This window comes from Myodes glareolus, chromosome 16 (assembly GCF_982192425.1).
Source record: "Myodes glareolus chromosome 16, mMyoGla1.1, whole genome shotgun sequence".
Taxonomy (NCBI): domain Eukaryota; kingdom Metazoa; phylum Chordata; class Mammalia; order Rodentia; family Cricetidae; genus Myodes; species Myodes glareolus.
The window spans coordinates 22,474,562-22,489,660 of NC_142041.1; the positions used below are offsets into that span (position 1 = coordinate 22,474,562).

General features: G+C 43.5%; 1 protein-coding gene across 3 annotated transcripts in view; it reads right to left on the reverse strand.

The window, feature by feature from the left end:
* Nucleotides 1-14,024, reverse strand: part of Fsd1l (fibronectin type III and SPRY domain containing 1 like) — a 63,289-nt gene extending 49,265 nt beyond the window's left edge. For all 3 annotated transcript variants that reach the window (XM_085677152.2, XM_085677151.2, XM_085677150.2), the window contains exon 1: nucleotides 13,868-14,024. In XM_085677152.2, the coding sequence (XP_085533278.2) occupies nucleotides 13,868-13,882 (15 nt within the window). In that variant the 5' untranslated portion in view covers nucleotides 13,883-14,024. The remainder of the gene's footprint in view (nucleotides 1-13,867) is intronic.
* Between the last annotated feature and the right edge of the window lie 1,075 nt (nucleotides 14,025-15,099).

The following is a 15,099-nucleotide window of genomic DNA, read 5'->3' on the forward strand; positions in this document are numbered from 1 at the left end:
CCATCCTACACAAGATAAGAACGTGGAGACTTAACTATCTGCCCAAGTTACACTGCTGGAGGAACAGTCAGACTCAGCTGCATTCCAAAGCCCATGCTCTTAACCACTTTGGATTGCTATCTTTAAATCTGAGTAATCTGTGTCATTTGGTGCACCCATAAGCTGAATTAAACATTCTTTAATATTTGGTTCATTAAGTTTTAATGGCACAGACAATTTCTAAAAATTCCATAGTAGAGACCTGTAGTGATATTTCATTTGTATTTAAATAAATAAAGCTTGCCTGAAGTTCAGAGAGTAAAACAGCTGCACTGATCAGCCTTACAGACAAGGCAGTGGTGGCACACACCTTTAATCCAGTAGTCACACCAGTTAACCATAGAAATTGGGCAGTACTGTTGCACGCCTTTAGTCCCAGTCCTAGAGAGAACTATAAGATGGGAGGAGACAGCTTCAGACACAGTCTCATTCTGAGGATTCATGAGACAGGATCGCCATTTCAGACTGCGGTAGAGGTAAGAGTGGCTGGCTGTTCTGCTTTTCTGACCTTCACCCCAGTATCTGTCTCTGGGTTTTTATTGGATGTGCTACAGAGACTCGCACTGAAGTTAAGCTCTGTTTACTGTCAAACACATGCAGTAAACTGTACAGTCATTTAAAGATGCTGAGACTGCACCAGAACAGATAGAGGAGTCTTCAAGAGGCTTAGTCTATGGAAAAGATACGCCAGGTCCCAAGGGATGCAGCCCAGCAACAAGGTTTCAATAACTATGATCTATGTGTGCTCAATAAAAAAATCAAGTAAAAATGTACACAATGCCACACAAAAGGAGCAAATCTCTCAAAAAACAGGACACTCAAATGCTTCCCCACTTTCAGTAAACTTTAGGAGAAAATTTTGAAGAATTTTGAGGCAAGAACTCTGGGGACAGATGCATATTGCCTCAGCTATAATAGCTATGAGCTCCATGGACTTAATTTTTCAATGAAAGATTTGCTTTTTTTTTTGAGCTCCTAGTATTTACCCAATACAGTCAAATATACCAAAATACTCTAATTTTAATGTGTCTTCATAATAAATCCTCTTTACCAATAAGAGTCACCTAGCTGCTGGAAATCAATAGGCTCTTGTCTAACACTGGAGTTAGGAGTCAGAAGGCAACCTTTACCAGCTGCAGTGTTCTCACTCTTAGACCATTACTGTCCACAGAAATACAGTGTGAGCCAACAGTAGCCACGCCACATACAGTGTGAGCCAACAGTAGCCACGCCACATACAGTGTGAGCCAACAGTAGCCACGTCACATACAGTGTGAGCCAAGTCAAAGAGAAACAGGTGAAATTCATTTCGATATTTTACTTAACCTAATAAATATATCTAAAATATTATCTTTTCAACTTAGAGTAAATATTCAATCATTATATAGCCAAACATGGTAACACACACCTTGTAGTCCCTGCTACATAGGAAGCAGAGGCAGGAGGATTGCTTGAGCCCAAGAATTCAAGGCCAGCCTATGTAACACAATAACACAGTAAAACATCAACTTAAAAAAATTCTACCAGGTTTAACAATTACAGATGATCCTGTTTCAAGAGAGTATTACTAGGGGCTAGAGAGTTGAGTCAACAGTTAAGTGGACCTGTTGCTCTTTCAATTCTGAGCATCCACACAGTGGTTCACAACTATCTGTAACTCCAGTCCCAAGGGATCTGATGACACCTTCTGATTTCAGCAGGCACTAAGCAAGCATGCAGTGCACATACATACACACAGGCAAAATACTCACACAGAACAAAATGGAAACCTAATTTTGAAAACTTAAAGAGTATCTACATCTTTAAAATCCAGAGTGCATTTTCAGCTTCCAGCACGTCTCAATTCAATTAGCCTCGTATGTCTAGAATCTAGGCAGAACAACTTTACAGATCTATTCCACACAGGCAGGCCAAAATTTCCTCCGAGTAGAAAGAGTTCAACTACCGATGCAATTAATTTGTAATTTAAAGTACAGTCTAAATGTTTCCTCAACTTTCTTCTTAGATACTTAGACATTCCTTATGTGCTTATGACATGCCAGATTCTTGAATTCTAAGTACCTTATGTGGATATAAGTTGAAATGGTCAAACCAAATGCCTTTACTAGAGTTTCATTAATTTTGAAGTTTTTATTTGTTATTACCACTAGAAGATGGAAAACATTATGAAGTTATCAATTTTCAAAAGAAATGTGTGGATGCAGCATTCCTTTGGATCACAGAAGAATCTTAGAAGCCACCACAACTGAGGGGAAAATAAATGGGCTTTGTCAGTAAAATGTATACTGCTCACCAATATTTTTCATTAGAGAGGAGTTTTAGGAGATCACAGAGTAAAAATAGAAACTGACAAAAAAAAAAAAAACAAGACTACAGAGACAGCTGTCATGTGAGTTACCAAACTCAAAGCCCCACCATATAAAATAGAGATCATATTTTGTATAACATTCAATAGCTTCAAAAACAGAATCATTAGATTACAATTAATCTTATTTCTCCATTTCCACTGAATTCATTTGAAAGTCTTGCTATTATCACAATAAGAATCAAAGACCCTCTTCAAATTGTACTGGTCCAGGAAGGGCCACGGCAGCCTTCTGGAAAGAAGTTCTCCACTGCGGTGCTAGACGGCAGGAAACACTGGGGAGAATGGCCGTTAAAGGCTGGTACAGCATTTGTGGAAAACAGTCTTATCTTTTGAAGGCAGAACCTCTCGGGCTCACATTTCAGTTTAACCTGGACACCAGTGCAGCGGGACGGAGAGGGGTGGCTGTACCTTACTGTGACACTATAACAACCCAAGGCCAGACTAGGTGACCAGAGCTTTGCAGCCTTGGCTATGAGGTACACCACGATGTGAGACCAGATAAGCCAGCTCTAAAGGGCACTGGAGCCCTTGAATGTAAGATCACACTTACTGTCAAAACCACTGTGACAGATTTGGTTTGTTTAAGATTTATTTACTTTTATGTATTTGAGTGTTTTGCCTGACTATAGAAGCCACATGTCTGTGGAGGTCAGAATAGGTTGTTGAATCCCTTGGAGCTGGAGTTATATGTGTAAGCTATCATGTGGGTGCCAGAGACCAAAATGTCGTCCTCTGCAAGAGCATTAAGTGTTCTTAACCACTGAGACATTTCTCCAGCCCTGTGATGCTTCATTTGAATTGCCAAACTGACACAATCTAGGATCACCTGGAAAGGGATCTGAAGAAGGTCTTAGGTTAGACTAGCCTGTGGGCATGTCTATGGATGGTCACATTGATCGTATTGATTAAGGTGGGGACTTACCCAGTGTGGGTGGTGCCACTTCCTGGGCAGTCAGGTACAGAGAGAGCAAGCTGAGCATCAGAATATACGATGCACTAATTCACCACTCTCTACTTGTGATTATGTCACATGCAGCTCCTTCCGGTTCCTCCCACCTTGACTCCCCACATGATGGCCTGTGAACCCTGGGACTGTGGGTTAAATAGACCCCATCTTCAGCTGCTTTTGTCAAGGTATTTTTTATCACAGCAACAGGAAAGCATCTAACAGAGTTACTGAACACATTATAAACTGCAGCAAACACCTAGATCAATAAAAGAAACGAATGTGACATTGGCAGCTAACGCAGATAAAGTGCTTTCAGTATTTAATATCCTGAAAGTTCCCTACGGACAGACTGCTGAAAAAAGGGGCCCACGGCCTCTGAATCAACCTGCCCTTTAATCCGCCACTATGGAGAAGCTGAACAACTGCAAAGGACTCTGGTCAACGGCTTCACTTAGTGTAAAAAATGAGGCACATTCCACAGGAAGTACTAAGAACTAAATTATGAAGGCACCAGGGCTTCAACCCTTCTATTTCATGAATGGGACTTGCTAACCCAGGAAGGAAACAATACCACCACAGAAGAACCTGGAGTACAGTAGAACAGAGTATCCAGATATTTAAGGTAAACTACAGAATAACAATGTGAGCTGGCTTTGGAATCTCAACCTCAGCGTGTGTGTGTCAGACAGACAACAGTTTTCTCTAGGTGACAGGGCCCAGGGAAGAGGCGTAGTAAACTGAGCTAGTATGTGACCACTCTGGAACACACACTTAGGGAGAGCAGACTGAATAGGTGCCAAATCAGCAGAGGTTTCACTTGCTTGTAGTTTCTAGACATAATAGCAGCATGCCAGGGCAGATATAAACAACATGTATTCAGCTGCCCCAGTTGATCTCCCTAGAACTTCAAATTTCATCCATAGTTTTCCCACAGGAACACAAAAGACAAAGGTGAGGCAGAAGCCCAAAGCCCGACACCTCCACTAAAGTGAGAGGCACTGGGCATAGCAGCAGGACCAGAGCTCTTAGGCACAAGCCTTTCCTTTGCCCCGGACCATTTCAAGATGCATCCTACTTGAAATTTCACTTAGTTGTCTCAAAAGTCAACATATCATAATCTTCCTTCCCTGTGGCCATTCTAGTGTTCTAGTTCCATAAAGGACACAAATTCAAAAATTTCAATTATCATTATTTCCTCCCCTGAATTATAATCTATACATAGCCGCAAAGTTCTATCACTTTATTCCTAAATAGCTTTAGCTAGTAACTAACAATCCTAGTACAAGTCCATCATGCCTCAATCTATAGCAAAGTCCACAGTCTAACAAAACTTTTTAACCAACCTCAGATATAGTCCCTATTCACAATAATCAGTCTTCATTTTTCAATTAAAATAACAATATACCACCAAGAGACATCTTTCAGAGGCATCTCACTGTTTCTTGTATAAAGAAAAAAAAAACCCTGAACACAACATATAAAACCCTCATGATCTTCCCTAAGCCCGTGCCACAATTTACAACTTTTTTCACCTCCTCCCAGCTGTGTAGACTGTTTTGAGTTCTTCTAAGAAGACTCTCTTCCCACCTGGAGATCACACATTCATAACTATGATTCTAGGACACATGCAATGTACTGTTTAAACAGAGGTTATCTGATAAGCACTGTGGTGTTCGGGATAGTACCTAGGCTTCCTGGGAAAGAAGGCACTCACGATGAAAACTGGTTATCTACACCATGGGAGTCTATCTGCAAGAAAGGGTGCCTACCAGGATCTTGGCTCATGTCAGATCTCAAGCCTCCTGTTACCTTCCAAAATTTATGGCTAACATGAGAAACATTAATAGATAAAGGCCATATAAACCATCTGCAGCTTACTTATTTATGTAACTATATTTTTTGTAATACTTCATTCAGTAATAAGTAAAAGTTCTAAATGATACAGGTCTGAAGACAGGCTCTGAAAACTGTTCACTACACTAGGTCATGGCAAAGCACACAGTCTGCCTCCAGGGACACGCAGGCTTAGCGGATGTGCTTGTCATGCCGCACAGTCACCACAAGCTCAAAAGACCACGTCATCAGAATCGGGTCTATCAATTAACTGACTGAATTTAGAATAGCACAACTGGCAAGTCAACAAGAAAAAAGGGTTTATATACCCTGGTCATGCACAACTGCCACCATCCCAGACTGGATCAGTGTAATCTGGGATGTACAATGCCTAAAGCACTTCCTTCAAGGGAGCACCACTTATATTTATAATCACATTGAGCTGTGGAGTAAAGGTACAATCAATAGACTGGGCAAAGATACAGTAACACTGTCATACTGTCAGGAGCCGAGGTCACCTAAAACTTTTTACTTCTTAATTCAGTTAATCTTTTCAAGGTTCTTATGAATGGGTCTGGAGAAATGGCTCCATGGTTAAGAGGACTGGCTGCTTTCAGAGGACATAATTGCTCACAGGTGTCTGTAGCCGGAATGCACACAGAGTACAGACACATGCAAGCAAAACACCCACACACATTTTAAATGAGAAAGAATCATATAAGGTAAGATATTAATATTATCCTCATTTTCCAAAGAAGCCAAGACATGAAGAAGTTCACATAGCTTGTCCAGAGACTTGGAGTTAATAAGCCACAGAGGCAGGGGTTCAGAGGAGAGCAATCAATATCAACTATTACACCGTACTATCTGATACGGAAAAGATCAAAGGTTCATGAGAAGGAAATCAGCACATCTGAGAGCATCGAAACAACTATGATTGTGCTTCAAATTTAGAAGAAAAACCCGTGGACTCATCAAAGCAGGTTACAACATGTACTGCCTACGGAAGATCTATCTGCTCCTTCTGTTTCACACACGACTGGTGAGAGCCAGGGCTCTGAGCCCAACAGCAGCACTTCATCAAGGCAGAAATGCTGGACAGAGGAAACCAGGAAGCCAGAGAGAGAGCTGGACAGGGCTGGATAAACCCCATTAACCTGAGGACCTCCCACCAACCTCCTCATCAGTGTCATGGGCTGGAGCAGGGCTTTCAGGAGACTGCACGGATTCAATCAGTGCACCCTAGAGCACCCTGCATGCCATTTTGAAGTTGGAAGCTAAGTAGCTGTTGCTCACCACTTTGAAATGGCATTGTTCTAACTTATGCGGTCCAGGAACATCTGATAACTCCAATGTTGAGTCTTAATTTAGCTGCATCCAATGGCAACAACAACAACAGCAAAACTGCCAACTCGGGCTACTTATCTAAAACCTGACCAGTGCAACAAGCCTCTCATATTATGATATATGAACTTCCCGTTTTTAGAACAAATGACCTCAAACCAACAGGACCCAATTTTACCTTAGGTCACCAACCATCATCTGTGTGTCATGATTAAGAAATACTGACACAAGGGCTTTCCCATCAGTAGCTCCTCAGACCAAGAGACTTCTGAGACAAACTCCACATTCATAGCTACAACAGTGAAGATCTACAAAAGTGGAATCACTGTGAAGACCACAAGTGCACCCACAATTTAGGAGGCCAATCTACTACTATATTCAAATAAGTTATTATTTAGTAAGCAATGTCAGGAATATTTTTAAAATCATTATAAGGACTTTCAACAATTTATGGTTGCAGTAAGATTTCAGAAGTTAACCTGATCTAGGTCACACAGCTATCAACCCACAGTCACAGTTCAAACCCAGGCATTGTTTCAGGAGCTTCGGCTTTTACACTACCATGGGCTGCTGCCCCCATGGGGGTCTGGAAGAAATAATGACAAGGATTCAGTAACTAGAGCAAAGGAATCAAGGACTCTAACTGCAGTCAGAATGGTGCCTTTTATATCACGTTGTATCTTGTTCCTCATGGTAATTAGAGAGTTGAAAATTAGAAAGCCTCATCCAGCAGATAAGCTAAGACGGTAAGTCTCACCAGTTGAGCAGAGGAATGGCAAACATGTCTAACAACAGTGTCAGGTTCAGGAAAGATGCAAGAAGGTAACAAAGGAGAACCAACATGGCCAGGAGTCCGACAATCCTGAATAGTTAAGGTCAGTGAGCAGCTGTGAGTAATACTGAGAGTAAATATGGTCTGGAGTGAACCAAATAGGAACTGAACCAGGAGAAGGAAGCATGTCTTTCTATCCTGAGCCAAGTAAGGTGAGAGTCAGAAGAAGAGGGAGTCTCCCATCTGTGAGGCAGGGCATGGAAGTGCGGGAAAGACCCAAGAGGTTCTAACCATGGGGAGCACTGCTCCACTCAGTGGTGTTAGAGGAGAGACGGATGAGATGGAGCACACTCCCTGGAGCCCCGGGGGACAGGCTAAATTAGCACACGCACTATTAAATGCTGTTCAGGACAGCAGTTTCATGTCACACTTTCTTTAAGTCTTTATTGTAAATACCCCAAAAACTTTTCTTTTTTTTTTTTCTGTCAATGAGTTAAACAGCTGCTCAGGTCTTTGAATAGCAGTACACAGCCTCCCTTATGCCAGGCATCCCTTCTCTGGCAACCAGCCAAATTGCCCTCATGGTAGCCTGGCAGTTTTGGATACTTTACAATTACTCTGAGAACGCTTGGGCTGCAGCATCAACACAACTGAAGCCAGGACCCCTGCTCCGGGAGGCCTCACTCAAGTCACAACCACTTCAGACAACCTGTCCTGGCTTCAGAAAATTCTGTGCCAGGATAACAAGCCTTGCTGAAACTTAAGATGACCTTTGAGCTCTTTTCACTCAAGATGGAAGACAAACACCACCTCAGTAACTCAACAGATGGCAGTGTTTGGTGAAATTGGAAGCCGGAGCAACGACTGGCAAAAATACTATCCCTCATTTGTATACTACAGCCCTCCTCTTAGCTATACAACCAAGCTGTTCAGCCCACTATTTAGCATCCTCCTGTGCTGCCCCAAGTGTTGCAATTACACATTTTTCTCATTTACTGATGTTTCTTAAGTAGCATGGGCTGAGACGGTAGCATGAAAGGTAAGAGTGGCCCTAGCAATGGAGGTGGAGTGGCTGCCACGACAGCAGCAACACCAAGAAGACAGTGACGAGCTCAGACAGCTGCAGGGACAGAAGAGGCACAGCGAAGGCAGCAGACGACAAAGGGTGACACACGTCCAGAGAAAGCAGAACAGCAAGGTGGTGGCCAAGACGGCGGGCACTGTTCACTTAGGCTTTAGAGTCTGAGCCTTGAAGGCTTAGGGGCCTGACATGGGTAGAGCTAAAGCACTAGCCACAAAGGGTTCTAACACCCAAAGCACTAGACCTGTAAAATGGCTGGCACTGGCGGCTGTTTATGCTGCTGCTTAGAACTCAGGCTCTGACTGGTCAGGTCACTGGCAACCAGAGCCCTGAGGGAGTAAGCCCCTGAGGGAGTAAGCCTCTTACCTGAGCACAGACAGCTAGATGGCTCAGGCGTCTAAGGGCAGGGACTATAAACCTCTAGTTCTCAAGGTTGGAGCTATAAGCCCCTGAGTCCCTTAGCTCAGCCCATACGTAAGTCTTGAACATTCAAGGTCCCAGGCCCCTGACAGGGACTCAGTGCTTACCTAGTCCCGATGTCCATCTGAGTAACAAGACCCCTACTGGCATAAAAGCACACCCTACCAAGCAAACCAGAGGTTGGGAGGCACAAGGAGACGGAGATGGAGGCACTCAAGCATGGCCGATACACAGCCGACACACACTGACACAGACCTTCTGAAGGGCAAGTGGGCAAAATATCTCAAGAATTTTAAGTAATTGGTAATTCCATTTCTCCAAATTTATGCCAAGTGGTTTATTAAGAATGTAGGGCAGAGACTTGGTTACAAGAATGTTCCTTTTCAGTATTATTCATAACCTTAAAACTCTAGGACCAACATAAATATCCAACAAAAGGGTAGCAACCAATTTAATCAAGAATCACATTCATATGGAAGCATTATGCTGACTCATTATTAAATGCTGTATGTAGAATGCTAAGAAACTGGAAAATGTCCAAGATATAATATAAAGGCAATTTATAAAGCAGTATGTATAGTATGATAGTGTTTTAAGATTCTATTTGCAGAAAAAGGCAACTAGCAAATTAAATGTTGAATGTGGTTATCTTCAAGATATAGGAATATAGGTGATTTTACTTTCATTTTTTTATAACTAACGTTCCCTGCAATAAACTTGTATTATTTGTATTATTACCTAACAGAGGATGCTAACACTTTAAACATAATTATTATATTTAAAAAATAATTAAATATCAAAATTAATTCACTATCAGCCAACAAACATCAGTAATTATATCTGAATGCTGAGGCTGGGAAAACAGCTGAGGTGAAAATACAGCAAAGACTGCTGATATATCCACCTGCTTCAAAGTATGGCCGCTCCAGTCAGTGTGGGATGTCCGTCACTAGGGCAAGCATCCAGTACGTGCTTGCTGCATGAATAACCCTGTTTACATTCATTCAAGCATTGCAAAGAAGCATTATGTTCAAACTTAAAAAGAAAAAAAAACCTGCCTCATTACCAAATATCTAGAAATACCCAAGTTCAAGTAAAACACAAAGATACCTATATGTGAGTAAAGAGATCACAAACATTCATAGGGTTCATTTGCACTGCACTTCACTGCCCACAGCTCTACTTTAGAAGTATGATTCTCATCCCACCCCCCAAAAAGAAAAGGAAATAAAGAGAGAAGAGATGCTCATACTGTACAGTGATCTTATCTGGGGCAGCAAGACAGACCAGAGCCAGACTTTCCCCTGCCTTCTGTTCTGTATCAGCAAGCAATACTTCACTATACTTGACAAGTCTCTAAAGCAAACAAACAACTGACTACTGTACAGGACTTGTCCCTAGGAATAGTTTGTCTTCAAGATTTATTTCCTTTTTAATTATGTATATAATTACATAGGGGGAGGTGTGCACATGCATATAAGTGACCAGAGTCCAGAAGAGGGAGTTGGAGCTCACAGAGTTGAAATCATAGGTGGTTGTGAGTTACCAGATACGGGTGCTGGGAATCAAATTCTGGTCCTCTGCAAAAGCAGGAAGTGGTCTTAACTGCCAAGTCACCTCTCCAGCACCTGTTAGGGACTAACTTTTCAAATTTTAATTACCTTAGCTGTTTCGGTATTCAGAAGCCAAGGATTCCGTCCTGAAGGGAGGTGACGGGAAAGTGTGGACTGTGAGAAAACCCACCGGGTGGGAATCCAGACTGCCTTTGCTGTGTGGCTCTCCAAACTGTAAAAGGATTGGGCTGCGAGAGCTCAAAGGAGTCGGACACAGGACTGGATGCAGGACGATACCCAATTTTCATTCTTCACATTCCTTGAGAACTATTTTTCTTTTTTAAATTGAGAACAAGTAACTTGGAACATGGGTCAATTGGATAGCTGTGCAGATATGGAGTTGGTCTCTCAACTGTACAGCAGGTATCAGACTATAAAAGGAAACAGATAAGGAAGCCAAATGAAGATCTCCCCAGTCTAGGTTTACCCTGCAGTATAAAGGAGACCTCTGAGTTCCGACCTAAGTTGGAAGAACATGCAGAAACAACTGGAAAAGCAACTGACAAAGCCTCTCTTGATAACATCCTTCCTCTGTCCTTATCCGTTCATCCTCATTGCTATAACAAGCACCTTTCCTGGAAACAGGAAACCCTGTGAGTCAGTGATCTGTACCAAAATTTAATTTGCACTACCAAATTCAAAAAAGCACCCAAGGGGTACAACTCTCCATTTGTTTCAGTGTTTTCTCTGGATGTGCACATTTCTTCAGGTAAAGAAACCTCCCAGATTTTATCTCAGAACCACTTAAGGCCATATTCAAAAGGTCTGAGGATCAAACAAAGCCACCTATCCATAGCACATCCTGCTCACAAAAGTGTCCCAGAAACTCAATATAAACAAGATCCCTCTGTTCATTTCTAGGAGATAATACTGTTTCTGTATCCTACAGTCTGCCTTATATACCCACAACAACTGCGTCTTCTTCCTCTACTCAAACAGAGCATCTGTTGCTAACAAAACACTGCCATCCAAGTCGTTTCCACGGACCAGAAAAGCAGCTGGTGAAGCTGACCCATGTGCTGACCAACCAGCAGCCAGCTCCCACGAGATGCCCAGTTAAGTCTCCATTGTAAGACTGCCTGGGTCACATCTCTCCGTCCTCTTGCTATTGGCATTTAATAACCTTTCTTGGCACCACCTACGGAAATAATTTCTTAAAAGATACACAAGTAGAAAATACACCTTAAAAATTTTAAAGTCTAGACTGAATTTGCAAAGGAAAATGTTATTTTGAGGCTAAGCTTAGAGATTAACAAACGCTAACAGATAATAGTCTTGAAACGGACAGAAGGCTCCTAACTCTTAGAGAGTCAGTGGTTGTGTCTATTTTATAGATGAAGAGATGGAGACTAATGGCAAATTATCCAAGCTCTTACAGCTTGTAAACAGTATGACCAGAGAACTGGCTCTTCTTAATAACTCACAACCTACATCCCAAGGCCTTCCTTGCCAATTACAGCATGCAACTACCTCCTCTATAGACTGAGGTATCCTCTCTTCGACCATGTTAATTTGAACATTCTTTACCAGGAAAGAGCATCTAAATCTCATGCTATGGGGACACTACTGTCTTATGTAATAGACAGGAGCATCCAGCTTAGTCCATTACTATTGGAGGCAAGCAACTTATTCTACAGCAATTCATTAAATTAGGAAGCTCAGGCTGACAGCAGGAGTTACAAACATTAACACTGGATCTCCACTGTAAGCCATAAAACAAGTTCTCCTCGTTAGAAACATTGCTTGATACCTCCAGTCAAATTCAACATACTTCCACTATTGAAAAGTTGATTCCCAGAGTTATTCCAATAAGATACATTAGTGCTAGTTAAAATAGCTAATTCTTTATTACCTCTGAAGAAACTACATATGGTGTCCTGTGGGTGCACAACTACACTCTCTAAAATGAGAACAACCTGGCTCCAACCTTAGGTGCTTACTGGCACAACCTTTACCTCTTGATTCTTCGGTATCTCCTGATAGACAATCTACGTTAAAACACTTTTAGTATTTTACCATGCGTGGACTATTTTAGTACAAAATATTCATAAGCTTTAAAATACTGTTTTTGTAATGGAATATTTTATCCAGTTTTTCTCTTATATTATACAATTTCCTCACTTGTGGAGAACAGATGACGAAACAGACTTATTGGTGACCTGCTCTGTAGACACAGCTAGCAAATACACTGTACCCTGCAAGTCACCTTTCTGGATTCCCAAGTTACTTGCTCTTCCGTCTGACCTTTACTAAAGTCGATCCAAGTGCCACACGCCTTTCCCCTAATAAGCCTTGCGATGTCTTATAAGCTTCGACGGAGAATGTCTTAAGTTTATACATAGTCAAAATATACAAAACTTTTCATATATTCTAAGTATCTTTTAAAAGATATCAGAGTAATAATTCTGGAGATAATAATTGGATATATACCCAAATGGGTTTCAAGGCAGGCACACACAATGGAATCACGGACACGTCTGTTAAATACTGCAATAGTAAATGCTTGATGCATCATGTTATTCACGCCCCACATCGCCAGCAACTCCTCAAGAAGGTGAATCCAGTTCAAAATTGCACAGCTGTGCTATAAGCCTTTCTATTCAATAATAAAAAAGAATGGCCTCTTACATGTGTCCTTGTTTTCCCTGCTGCATTATTAATAACACTTTTTTCCCCTATACCGGAGTATATTTCAATTAAACTATAATACAACAAAGAGAGTAGGGTGGTTTAATTTTTCTATACAGGGATTATGACTGAACGTTAAAAATTCAATTGCGGTCGTATTCAATACACTGGCTATATTCTTCAAGTATTTTACTTAATCAATAAGGCTACTCGGTAGATCTTTCCTTAACTTGTTCTCCAAGTGTTAAACATTCCACAAGACCACTAGGTAACTGTGACCAGCTACACCAACTGGCGGACGAGCGTGGGGCGGCTGACAACTGTCTTTTTCCTCAATCAGGCAGACACTGAGATCTGCTTATAAATAAGCCACGAGAAAGGCAGTGGGCAGCGGTACAAAGGAGATTCGGTTCCCGGACCTAACAGAGCAGGGACCCTGCTGAAGAGAAGCAAAAGGACACCAGCTCTGGGGCCGGCGGGGAGGCCCCCACGCGAGGCAGAGCCAGGGCACGCCTGCCGAAGAGGGACCCACCCTGGGAGCACGTTGCGGGCTGCGGGAAGAAAAGGGCCTAGCGTCCGCAGAAGCGGCAGGGACCCCGGTGCCGCTCGTGGGTTCCTCCCCGCAGTCCCGGCCCGGAGCCAAGTGCTGGACAGAGGTAGGCCTGGGTCACGGGCGAGGCCCCTGCAACCCGTGGGCTCCCGGGTCAGGTTGGGTCGGCTCGGGTGGGTCCCAGGTCCCACGCCCGGCCTCGCCCTCCGCCGCCGAGCCCCGCGCGCCCCGCCCACCCACCCGGCCGGGCGCCGTGGCCCCCCCGCTTACTTTCTGCGAGTCCATGGCAAGGGACTAAGCCCTCCGGGCCGAACCTGTCACCGAAACCGAGTGAGGAGCCTTTGAGACCCGCTACCTTCGTCCGCCGCCTGCCCGGTCCCGTCCCGCAGAGGTCCCGCCCGTCCGCGCCCAACCCGCGCGCGCGCCGCTGCCGAGCCGCGGTTGCCAGGGTGAAAGGGCGGCTCGCGGGAGGGCGGAGTGCGAGCGCGCCACTCATGCGCATGCGCGCGCTGTGCCGCCCGCACCCTCGGAGGATAAAGCGCTGCCTGTCCGCCTGCGCCTTCCTTCTACAGCTGCCTCCCTCCTGGCATCCCTTGTCCTGTGCCATCACTGCTGTCCTTGCAATGAACCATTGGGCACCTAGCAGCCAAGCCTGTGCGGAGGGCCTGGGAGCTAGCTCTGCCCAGGATGCATACCGCACCTACAGCATCTCTCCACCTAGCCTTGGAGGGGCAGTCCGGATTGGTCAGGCCCAGGTATCCTGCAGGAGGAAGTATGCTGAAATGAGAGGCAGTGGAAATGTGGGGAAAAGTCTTGAGCGGGAATGGTGGAAACCTGAAAGGGACCCAGGACAAGGAGTAGGAGGAAGTTACAGAACGTGGGTATGGGATTATATAGACTTTATGGCCTGGCCGCCCTTGCTCCTCCTGAGCAAGACTTTCTCCGTGATCCTGTGTCATCGATAAAATAAAAAATAAAAAATAAAAAGGAAGGAAAGAAGAAAGGAATGTGGGCTTTGCTAAGGACTGTGCAGATTAAATACTGTGTCTGAACTGCCCAAGACACAGTGCCTAAGTAAATGACAGTGAGACAGCAAATTAAAATCTGCTCAGGACAGTCAGAGCAGGCAATGAAGATTCTAGAAAGCTTGGGATGAAGACAGGAGGCTTGAAAAGGTTCTCCAGAGAGACAGGCTTCCTATCCATGTAGGTGACTTGAGAAAAATTTCATCTGGGTATCTACATTCTAAAGGAATAAAGGAGAAATGATTATCGAGTATTAAGCAGCAGTTTTGTGGTAGTTCTCAAGAATTTACGGTCCAATCAGAAAATGACAAGAACCATGAGGCTGTTAGAAAAGGACGTCTGTAAGAGAATCAAGGAGGAGCATGGATCCGTGGGTAAAGTTCTTGAATGGCAAGAGCGAGGGTCAGAGTTTATATACCCAGAAACTGGTACCCACATAAAAGCCAAGCGACCACAAACACACTGATACACAGGTGC